Source organism: Acanthaster planci, linkage group LG13 (genome assembly GCF_054643075.1).
Source record: "Acanthaster planci isolate LZ-2023a linkage group LG13, COTS_SCS, whole genome shotgun sequence".
NCBI lineage: Eukaryota > Metazoa > Echinodermata > Asteroidea > Valvatida > Acanthasteridae > Acanthaster > Acanthaster planci.
The window spans coordinates 12,690,506-12,702,648 of record NC_141789.1 but is presented as its reverse complement, the minus strand read 5'-3'; the positions used below and the strand labels follow the sequence as shown (position 1 = coordinate 12,702,648).

The window sequence follows — 12,143 nt, the reverse complement described above, 5'->3', positions numbered from 1 at the left end:
GCCGACCAAACTACGCATGAAATTGGCTAAATAAACGACTAGGAATACTGAAATATTTTCAAGTCGGTATCGTGTACAACTTCACAATCTTACTAGAGAGCGATCTGAAAATGGGAGGTTCCCACAGGCAGGGGACCACAGATTTTATTTCCAGCACGTACAACACCGAAACGACCCCCCCCCACTTCGCCCAGAATGTTCCAAAATCGATTGCTGCCGTTTATCTTTAGCAACTTTCACGGTGGTATTATCATGATCATAATTTTTTTGGTTTTAAATCACGGTCAACAGACGGAGCTAATGGACCGGGGGCCCGGACCAGACAAGCCGTGGGGAGAGATAACGGAAAGCTCCCCACGACATTTTGGGGTCTTTTTGGCATCGATAAGAGACAGAGGAATGCGGGAAAATGTAAATAGAACTAGGCCCTAACGACGCCATCGTGCACCAGAGGCGGGAATTGCTGGCAATAATTTGGCAGTACACGACGAGCTGGTGATTAGGCTGACAGTTCGGTGACCGGAGAATGACTGTCATGCTGGCAGAGGAGATGCACAGACAACAAAGGGCACGTAAGGGTACAAGCCAAAACAGTAACGAACATGTGGACTCTGTTAAATACAATTTGCATTTGTATGCTTCGTCATGTAAAGTCCGCAGTTTGCGGAACACAGAAGCAATATGGGTAGTTTTTACAGGCGGGTGGCGCGAAACTCCAAAATGTACGCGCAGAATGGCAAAAAGGGCGTGACAGAGATTCGAGGAGTCGAAAATGTCTGCAACAGATGGGTGCTTGGGATGGATTTTATTACCATCCTAAATTTAAACCCTGTCTGCATTCGTGGTTTGCGTCGCTGATCATGTTGCTTGCCATAAAATTTGGGTATAATTGCCGACGTCACGTAAAGTTTTGTCTTTTCAGGGCTTCCATGACTGTAGGCTATTTGTCATTGTTCTCTGCACTGTCTCGTGTACAGTTCGGTGAGCGACATCCGTATTTCATCACACCTAGTTCTAATTCTATTTTCACAGTAACCAGGCTACTGTGGGTCAGGGTGTAAATTCGGCTGTGGCGGAGGGTTGTTTCGAGGGACTATTTCCCCAATTTTACACCAAGACGTACAACAATGGCCAATCATGCTGTGACGTCATCCTGCAAGTAAATTCAAGTTTCTTTTACACAGCGCCACCTATAGAGACAGATACATATAGCGCTCCGATTTTTTTCAACTTCCCGGAAATCGTGGCACTTTTTCTCATCATCCATCCAGTGGTCCAAAAAGAAAAAAGAAGAAGAAGAAAAAAAACCCACACGCCTGATCTAAAAGTCTGGAAACTTATCAGGGGATCCCTTGGGGCTTTGGTTTGACACGGAGATTTTCATTAAACCGAAAGAATAATGCAGCTCTCTTGAAATCATCGAGCATGCTTGCTGTATTACTTTTTATTGCTCTAATTATTTCAGAGTATGGCTAGCGTAGCGCAATCTGGCCTCACTCCCTTACATTTACACTTGAGTCCAAGTGACTTTAGCCCCCCCCCATTTCAAAAGACCTAAACAATATAGTTTAGAACCTCACAAAATAACAAACAAACTAAAACAGAGACCATAAAACGATACAATTATCTAGATTGGGCGTGCTTAGTTGAATTGGCGATAAACTGAGTCGGTCGAAGTTTTTTGGATATCATCACCGTCGGAAAAAAATCCCCCTTTACGCCGGCTCACTGTGATATGAAATTTAACCAATAACCAGTCGTGTTTTGACACCTCGTGTACTCAATTTTCCCGCACCGTGCAGATGACAATTAATGTCTCCGGCACATCCCCCTCCTGAGTTTCATGTTGTTATGTAAACATCATCTACTTGGAATAAATCAGCACCTAGCAATAACCGCACCTGCGCAGTAATTTACGAAATGTTGCCCCTTCAATCTCACCACGCGCGACTACTTGTGTTTTATTTACTTTTACAAGGCTGTTCGCATTCTCGGTTGTCCCAAGCGCGCCTTTTTTTTGATGGCGAGTGCTGATTACGCGCAAAGTGTAACATGTAGGATACGGGGCCACATTTCGTTAATTTCGAAATAGATTGTATGTTTAACAGATTGGTTTCCAGCCGACTGCAATCGACAGAGCGTCACACGAATGGTAATAAATAATATTGTTATATACAGGGCCTCGCATGGTCAATCACACTTGAAAATGAGCTTCACGATTCCAATATAGGGCTAATCTAACAGAAGTGAGTTGAAGGAAAGTTAAGTTCACCACAGCTTTCATTGTTTTCGGAAAAAAGTCAACATGCCAATTTGTTTGTTTTAACTATTTTGCACTTAAATGAACCCGTTCATTCCCTTTAAACTTTATTTTCAATTTTCAGTTTGCAATTTTAAGGGCTTCTGGTGCCAGGTATCAAGCTTTTCCCCACAAATATTTTCAGTGAGCAAATTTCGAGTCAACAGTTTGAAGAGAAAACCCTCACAATGGCCAGTGTCTTCCTTAAATGACGTGAGAGACAGCGCCCTCATTTTGTCAGGAAAACGTCTAACATTTACACTCAGTAAATAACATTAACAAAACAAAAAAGGATGTCAAACACTTTTCTTACATTAAAGATGGGTATATAGGAAGATGAAGATGCACGAAATATGTTCCCGCGAAAAAAGGTCCCTGTCAAAGTCCCTTTAAATTACACCAGTACTTGAACTGTAACAGAAATACAATGCTTTTTAGGAATGAAATATCAAATTTTAGAATGAATGTGTTTGGTGTCCCAAAGTAAGATTGTTTTTATCATCCAACAAAAATTAATTGACAAACGCGTGACAATCATGCTCAAAGAAAAAGTTGGAAAGGGGAGCAACGATTTACCGGTAAACCATGCAGAGAACTAGGCTTCCGGAGCGCGTGGTCGAATTGTTTATGATGTTTATTGCATTTCGGTGGTATGATTTATAGCTAATTGAATTTTGATTCGGATTTGATTCTCCACCTTCGAAAGGAGGTATGTGGTACAAGGGGCATAAAGGAACCTGACTTGAATACTTCAATCAATTTGTGACCCAAACAAGTTAAGGTAAATGAATTCAAACTTTTACAGCTTGATCTAGACATATAAAACCTAAATATTGTTGCAAGGTGGACTAGCCTACGTCGTGCTGAGTTTACTTTGCATTGAATGGCGCATGCTCGCCATGCGTGGTGGGAGGGGGGAGGGTTGGATAGCCTAGGCTAAAAGCAAAGCACATGGGTAAACCAGGAACAGGGTAAACAGCGCTCACAATGTGATACGTAGTGTAGAAACCACCTGTCAATTTCTAACATTCCATCGCGATATAAACAACCCACTGTCTTTTTTCCCCGTAACCAATGTCAACAGTGCTGAACAACTAGAGATCGTTCATCATCAAGCCAGAGTTACCCGACCGAAGAGGGGAAAAAAAGAAAATGCTTTCCCAAACATCACCGCATTCCTAGCCAGAATCCTGTCTGTTTCCTGACCATTCCGGGGTCAGCGGGAAACTATTAATTTTGTTCCGGCGGGGTCCAGTGTTTATGGACCGCTAACATTTTCCTCAATTAAGACACACAGACGGGTTCGCTCAAGACAAATAAACGGTGCAGCGAGCCCAGCCGTGTCGGCTCGCAGGCACTGTGCCCGGCGTGCTCTGCCAGCGGCCGGCTTGGCTGCTCGCTGCTGGTACGGCGACGATGGACCGGACTGAAACTCGAGCTTACACTATTTTCATGTCACAACTTACAATGTTATTAAAACCATAACCAAATATCAATAATTTTCCGGCTTGGCTTTTGGAAATCCTTGGTACACGAAGCTGAGATAAACACCGCACGAATATTTGAAGTTAAATTCCAGAAAAAGAAGGGTTTTGTGAAACGGGAAACTGGGGGAGCATAAGTCAAAACATCGTGTTTATTTTTCTAGGAAGAACATGATCCAAGTACTGCATTTCAAGAGCATTGTAACCTCCGAACATCATCGCAGAAAGACGAGAAAACACCATTTACACCTCGTAACATTTTTTTGAGTAGAACACCGAAAATTGGCTGGGAGTTGACCTGGGGATGGGTATCGTTGGATCGGGAAAAGCTGACCACCAGCTGATCGCTCCGATTGGCCCCACACACATTCCGTAATGGACACATACGCCTACATGTAAACCCAATCCAAGGAGTCCATTCACCCGATGCCAAAAAACTGGATGCTTACCGGTAAATGACAAACCACTCATAATAATAGCTACGCGCTATGAAGAACGACTCAACACCATCTGCACAACGCCCGGGTGATTGGGCTAAAGACATTCTCAGAAACTAGGATTTTACTCTTGTCAAACAGACCTAGTATGAATGAGTGTACTCCAATTGCAACCGACTTGCACCCGTGCCCCATTCGAGAACGACAGCTCATGCCGACGCGATTTCATAGGAAGCAAACACATATTGATTTGAGGAATTCCTTCTTTAGTTCAATTTTTTTTGCCGTGTAAGAAAACAACCCATACCGACCCTCTCTTATCGCTTTGCACATGATAATACACACCTCTGTAGGCCTATGCTGATTGGCGCTCATTCAGGGGACTCTAGCCGTAGGCACTGCCGCGTGCATTGTTTTACTGTGACCAAGACAGGTGATCTTTACAGGTGCACCCTTATTCTTGTATTCGCTGGTTCTTGGACGTCACATGCACCACCTTTTCGATATACCCCGATACTTTATTTTTCAAAACCTGCGGGATAATTTTCAGTCAATACAGGTAAGTCCCTATCTCCATCGCATAATATGTCATCCCGATTGGGCGATTTAACCAGACCTCATTAAATGATATACCACTTGTTGAAACTAATCCCTTCATTCTGACATCGTTTTTAATGTAACGAATGTTCAGCGCAATCTTCACAAGGTAAAATAATACTGTTATAATATTACTTGAAATCTTTGTACATTCTGTTAGTGGGATTTCTCAGGTAAATGTGAAATCATTCTATTTTTACAGGAATGCTTGTGCATAAAATAATAGCCATTGCAGACACAATAATCAATCATCCTTTAAAAAAGTGTACCGACATATATGCGCCACATATTTATTGAAAGGAGAGTGACTCTGCCTATCATACCACTCAGACTGAATACAGGCGTTTCACAATAGTGCGCCTCCAAGAGTTTGCGACGCACTGGCCAATCTGTCGACCCAATGCACGTTTGGAAATGGTCGGCATATTTCGCACTTTGTGATTGGCCAATGCGTTGCAAACTCTTGGAGGCGCACTATGGTGAATAGCCCGTATTAAGATCATCCACAATGTTGGTCAAACTGAATTAAGTCCACCGACTACGAAAACTATTGCTTACGTTGTCGACTTTAAGCCTTTACACGAAGTTATCTGTTACACGAAGCCATAACAAAGACAGAGAGGCAGTGTCTTTACCCTTTGAAACAGCAGTGAACCAATTTATAAAAAATGTTGCCAGTTATAATTTGAAATAGTTTCTCCACAAATCACCTGCAACCTTTCCCCCAACTAGTTACTTTTGAATTCACTCCACAAAAGGTAGTCGTCTGTAGGCTTTTCATTTCCAGAAGAAACATACATACAGACACTCACCCTCTTTCTCCTCTGTCTTCCTTAGCCTGGACAAGTCCCTCTTCCTAGGAGTTACTAAGTGTATGGGTAAAAACAGAAAGAAATACTCGAAAATATGCAGTAGACCCTGCAGACTGATACAAGATAGATTCCTTGCATCCGTTTAAGAAAATAAGCCGTGGAATTAGCATTACCGATACTGTGAAATCCAAATTTTCTCTAACTCTATATGACAGCCAGCCACGCGCCCTTTATTATCAAGATCAGTTCAGCAGGTGACATTCGTTGATTTTGTTGTAAAATCCAGTTTCGATTGGTCACCCAGCTGAGAGCTGGACTACTGATGTTCTTTGATTGGATAGGAGAGGGATCACGTGACCTAGGGACTTGAACAGGTTTGATTTTACATGTACTTGGATGATTGGACATGGGGAGCTGGTAAAATTTGTTTGTATCCCCCTCGAAATACTGTATTTATGTGAAGAATAACTGTCGAAACAAGGCTCTTGTTTTGAAAAAAAAAAGCATTGCCAATTTTACGAAAATCTAGTCCCGTGACTATCCAAATTCAGCCTTCATTGTTTCAGAAGTGTGTGTTTTCGAGGGCAAGGGTGTACAGGTAACATCGTATCTCAGGAATCACAGTTCATTTATCTGCATGCCCACGAAACCACATGTTGGCCTCTCCTTCTGAGGGTCAAGCATTATCAGAGGCCGTTCTCTGACCGAGGAATTTGTCTCAATATAAGGAGAAAACCTATGTTCAAAGGCTCAGTTGGTTAAATTTTTAAATATAATGACAGAAAAGAATAGAAAATATAATTCTGTTCTGCGCCTTGAATTATAATGTGCTATGAACAAGTTTGAACACGTCCATAAAGAAACAACGTAAGTGGCTCATTTCTGTTGTTAGGATAGTGTCTTGACGTCCACCACATGATTTATTAGTCATAGATTTTTTTTTAGATATCAGTCTGAATTTCACCATGTCCTCACTGCTTGCTGTATGGTGGGTTGGGAATAAACGCCTACACCGTTGCTGTGCGAACTCGCTCCTCCCGTAGGTAATCCGCCCGTGTACGAGCACGAGTTGACGAATCGTCCCGTTGAGCTGACTGAGCTCCCCGCGCCTGCGGAGCTGTAGCCGCCGCAGGCCGTGTAACCATAAGGAGGGGGCGGCGGCGGCGGTGGAGGCGGGGGAGGTGCCGAGTGTGGCGTGGAGGCGGCGGCCCCCAAGCTGCCGAGGCACGGCTTGCCGTCCCGGACCAGCACGGGCACGGCTACCCGTCGGGGTGGGAATTGCTGGTGGTGGGGGTGGTGTCCCCCGGCGGCCAGCTCCAGGCTCTTGTCCTGGCGCTGCCTCTTGCTCTTGTAGCGCCGGTTCTGAAACCAGATCTTGACCTGGTTCGGGGTGAGCTTGAGCAGGGTGGCTAGCTGGTCTCGCTCGGGGGCCGACAGGTAGCGCTGCTGCTTGAAGCGTCGCTCCAACTCATAGACCTGGGCTTGAGAGAAGAGGACCCGGGGCTTGCGCCGCTGGCGAGTCTTGCTGGGCTGCTTGTCGCCTCCCATCGCTCCGCCCCCTCCAAGCTGGGGGTGGTGATGATGATTCGTTGGTCTTTTCGTATCTACAGATCGGCAAATCTCCTGACAAGAAATAGCTGCCAACAGGAGCACAGAAACTTCAAGGTTCACATCTCAAATACCGATTAAGGAATAGACATTAAGGCCATCCAAATAGTGGGTACCGATTATGGAAAATCAGTGTTTCCAGAACTTGAAACATATAGGTAAAATATCCTTAAAAACAGCATTGTAAATAAGCCTCAGGTTGTTAGGAGGGATAAAAACTCCAGAAGATCAAAGACTTATTCGCAGCTAACGGTCAGTCCTTTCTAGTTTTCTACAATGTAACCCTGCATTAACTTGTACAAAGTGCATGAACTTTGGAAACCCAAATCTGCCGTGAAATTCGGCGAAGTAACCGACAGAAACTGAAACAAATACTATAGGAAAAGAGGAAAAAAACGCAATCGAGGAGAAAAAGCAGAAATAATGCTACGGTTCGTTCTTTCAGAAACATCATCCACATGTTGAAATGCGGGTTTCATGCCTTCAAAAGGATTGTGTTGAAATGCACGACCAGCAAAACGTGATACGAGAAGCTTTGCTGAGTGACACCGAGCAAATGGACAGGTTCTCTCAAAATAAGAGATGAAGTTGGGTTTACGTGGCGTAAGCCTGAAGCACGGACTTGGTCCAAAGACAGAGAATGGACTACCTGTAAATTGAATGAATAATTAACTTCCACTCGAGAGACAACCAAGTTAAGAGGGTGTCGAATCGAGTTCTTAACCGGTTGATTTTGTACCACCCATAAAGCTCGAGCCACTTCATACGCACACGCACGCATGAACGTGCACATTTTTCAACTTCCCCTGTATTTATTTATCAATCTTCAACAACTCTCTTCAACCCGTCTCCCACTTGAACGCCAAGCGGCCATACAGCGGGTGAGTAAATATTGCTCACTACAGGTTGGCAGTCGGCAACCGGCAAGGGAATTATTATTGGAGGGCGGTATTATTAGCCGGCAAGTGTTTTCTGTCCCAGATACAGCTTGTGAATTGTTCACCACTTGGACACTTCAGTGCCGTGAAACGTCACTTTACACTTGTTCCAAACAGCTGCGAAAGTAGCCCGTAATTGGACTGAGTATCAGTCTTCGAGTGCTACACGCAAACAGGAGTGCTACTGTGCTAATACCAGTAACAGGGTAATAAAAGCCTGGTTTTAAATGTCATACTCACTTTGATGGGATTGAAGAATTGGAAGTTTCTGATCAAGAGGTGATGTGGAAGAGGGAGCAACCTCTGCGAAGCCCATGGCGGAGGGGTACGAGCAGGACGACCTAGCCTCGTCCGGGGAGCTGACGGCGCAGGAGGCGGCCGACATGTCGCAGGGGAAGGCGGCGGTGTCCACCAGGAAGGCCTCGTCTGTCATGGGAAACAAACTGTGGTCCTGATAGCCTTGCATGGCCGGGGCTTGAGGCACGGGCTGGTGCCGGGAGTGGTGGTGGTGGTGGTGCTGGTGCTGCTGGGCCGCGGCCAGGCATAGAATGTCTTTGACAGAGAAGGGGGTGGTGGAAGCGGCCGGGGAAGTGGTGGGGGTTGTTGAAGAGTGGTAGCCCATCGACTGAGGGTAGCCGTGGTATCCCGACATAGTCCCGGTCTCCTGCATTGTCTCTGGCAGAGTAAATGCTCCACATTTCCGCGTCAACATTTCTGGAGTCTCAATTTTCCCCCAGTATCCCCGATCCCCTATCTTGTTTCTTTTCGGGAGTTCGACTTCTCTTATCAACTGGCCATTATAGCGGTTGGATAGTATCCAGAGCTCTGGCGATGGCTGTTATAGATGACATGAAGCCTGGGCGGGACCATCAAGGGGAGGGCTTGGGGTGACTGATCGTCTTATGGGGGACGGGGGTCTCCTCCAGTGTGTCTTCAGTCAAGTGTCTTACAGCTCTCTCGTCCCCCCCGTATGTTGAGTTAAGGAGCGAGGTGATTGGCCGCAAGTGCCGTGAAAGAACCGGCGATGACAGAGCAGACTATTCAATCAATTAGGCTCTGTATCGCCGCACTTAGCGTGGAGCCATTCACTGTCAATATTGTTTAGCTGTAACGGCCGTTCATTTACTTAACGTAAGTAAATGTTTAGACCGGGCTTAACACTGGCTGCCAAACCAGCTCCGACAAGAGCGCCAATTGTGCTAATGACTCGATCAGGAAAATATTGATGGGGGGAGGGAAGGAGAAAGATCGTGACGGTCCCGGTGATTTCTGCTCCTCGTCTGATCGCATTTTCTCCTCCGCTGATCTTGCTTGGTGGGCTGGCCGTTCAGGGGCGGACGATCCATCAGAGGGCACGGGGAGGGCAGCGTCAACATTTACGCTCCTTGCGCTCTTGGCTGATGGACTCCGGGGCCGGTGGTAAAAGAAACGGCAGCGGACACCGACGACAAAATAAAAAAGGGCCTGACACTTGTTAGGGCAGAAAAACGACGCGAGCCTGGGTGCTGATTAGGGGCAGCTAGAGAGAGAGAGACGTTCGGCCTCGGGGTACATTTTTAAGGCTACGCCGGGGCGCGTCTGAGTGACACAAATTGTCCTCGCCAAGTTCGCGCTAGACTACACACTGGATGCGACACCGACGCCTCCAGTCTCTTCACCACTAGCTCACTCTCTGTTTGCTTTTAGAAGACGACAAACCATCACCCAACGAAAGAGAAAGCAAAAATAGTAAATGAGGTTTAGTGGCGGGAGGAGGGGGGGGGGTTGAAGGAGGGACAACCAGCCTGTGATATAGCTTGTAGTAGTTCTTCACAGGACTTTTTTTTTCTCTCACCGTCGCTAATTGGTCCAATGGCCGGGGTTCAAACCGGGCCATCGCGGACCCCATATCTCTTCCCCGGGTTTGGCAGCTGGACTTCCTCGCCGGGGTAAACTTCCGCGACTGGCTGGCATGTCTCGGCATCGATTATGCGGCTATTAATGGCATTGTTTGGAGGAATTTCGTTATTTATTCGACTCGTCCCCACCAAACTGGCGAGGTTGGGACTGCGGCCTGCTGCCTGCCATTGTGAGCCACTCTTAAAGCGAAACACGCGGTGTTTGAAAGAGGACAAAAATCGACACCAATTCCGCCGTAAAAGGAAGTAATAACAAGAAAGAGCTAAGATACTGATGTTAGTGTGTTTATAAATTTCACATATCTTATCTGGTCAATACGGACCTCAGACAACACTTGAATTAATAAGTAACCGACAGTTGTACAACGGCTAGAACACAGAATTCTGCTTTGAAAAATCATCGCCCCAGATTTCTGGTACAAGTTTTAGTTTTTTTTTAATAGGTCTCACGAAAGCAACGGTCGATGTTGTCACCTTGATTTCGACTGCTTTTCAGACATTCCTGTTGGTTCAGATTTGGCATGTTTCTCCCAGATCTCCATTTAAACAAAAGTCCCAGAGAGAAAGAAAGAAAAAAACTGGCAAAGTGCATCCATCACTCAGGGTTGACAATTCCTCTAATCAAATAAACAGTCAAGTTGGGGGTTAAACCGAGGACGCAAAAAAAAGGGAGACTGGATTCTCGCCCTCCCCGTCTCAGAAGTTATCAGGAGGAAAAAACAGGGAAGGAATTTAGAAACCCCATAAATGTCCATCAGCGAAAGAAAAATGAGTGCGTCGGTGCGGCGTTGAGACACCCGCGCGGTTCCGCGGCGGGGATTAGCCGTCACCGTATCGCCGGGAGATAAGTCGTGGGGCCAGAGTGATGGTTGGCAGGTTGGTGGTGGAGCGCTCGGCTTTCGTTAACCGTGCATGCCTGCGACCGATATTCCATTCTCAAAGGTTCTGAGGGTTTTTGTCTGTTCGTTTCGAAGTGAACTAAACAAACTGAATAAATAAATTAAATGGGTTCCATTCCTTTTGACTGTTACCAAGCTCAGAAGTTGGACATAGGCCAATAGCTCAAATAAGGCAGTGAATTTGAAGAGTTTCTTTAAACATCCCTGCCTTTCTTCGGACTATAAAAAAAGAACCTGATAACGGTTTTGTTTCAAATCATAAAAAAAGAAAACGTTATCTCCTTCAAACAAAGACATCGCGCAGGAGCATTTATCCAGAGAGCAAAGGTGAACGCGCATCCGCATTTCAGAGGAGGGCAATATCCTGTCATGGTTACGAAATTTAATTGATTTTTTTTAAGGCAGCAATTCCCTTTAATGATCACGCAACGCCATCTTGCAGCCGTCACCAGAGATGGGGGGAACAATATGGACTTTCTCAACGCGTCTCTTCGAGCCCCAGGGTATTTAGTGGTTGCCACTGTTATGACAAGGAGATATTAAAAATGATAGGGCGATAGGACGACGAGGTCACACGTGGGGTCACCGTCTACATCCGTGCTAGACGCGGTCACCATGGCCTCATGAATCGTGCTCCGAGATAAGTGTGGGAAATTTATTGACGGGCGAACTAGTTTTTTTCTTTTGTATACCTCTGGTGCTTCCAATGTCGTTCCTGTGTTTTCAAGATAATCAGGAAATAACAACATCTTATTAGAAAGAATGATCATAGCGGATCACACTGGTTGAGTTCGGGCAGGGTGTTCTTTTACGTTCACGAACAACTTGATTTCTAGTTCGTGGGTTGGCCGCTAATCGCCGGTACACAACATGGCGGCGTCCATGTGCCCCTTCCAGGGTTTAAAGTTTGAATTTCTAGGCTGCTTTATTGCATATTCTAAAAGGAAAAATCGTTTTTTTTATTGTGAGAAATTATTAATGGTTAATTAACGAAACTCTTCCATCTACTCCACCTGTGTCGTTTATCTCGTTTTATTTTGCAGCTCTTCAAAAATTGAAACCCCACGCGTTTTTCCGCATGTTTGTGCTATACCCTAACAGGGGGTGGTGTGTGATCGTGTTCAGAGAGCAGTGTTCTTAGGTCGTGTTCCCGCTGTTTGAGTTCGAGTGT

At 45.5% G+C, this 12,143-nt stretch overlaps 1 protein-coding gene across 1 annotated transcript; it reads right to left on the bottom strand.

Annotated features, from left to right (window-relative positions):
* Positions 1 to 4,873: 4,873 nt before the first annotated feature.
* LOC110983373 (homeobox protein Nkx-2.5-like) lies at positions 4,874 to 10,098 on the bottom strand. The gene is made up of 2 exons (XM_022242589.2): positions 8,416 to 10,098; positions 4,874 to 7,266 (listed from the first exon to the last, which is right to left on the bottom strand). Exons 1-2 carry the CDS (start codon positions 8,885 to 8,887, stop codon positions 6,590 to 6,592), a joined length of 1,149 nt encoding a protein of 382 aa, XP_022098281.2. The 5' UTR covers positions 8,888 to 10,098; the 3' UTR covers positions 4,874 to 6,589.
* Positions 10,099 to 12,143: the final 2,045 nt, after the last annotated feature.

Bases quoted from the DNA above. Each gene is read 5' to 3' on its own strand.
- LOC110983373 (XM_022242589.2), bottom strand. From the start codon at position 8,887: ATGTTGACGCGGAAATGTGGAGCATTTACTCTGCCAGAGACAATGCAG. The intron at 7,267-8,415 runs GTGAGTATGACA...TCCTGTTGGCAG, and splicing joins AATTCTTCAATCCCATCAAA to CTATTTCTTGTCAGGAGATT.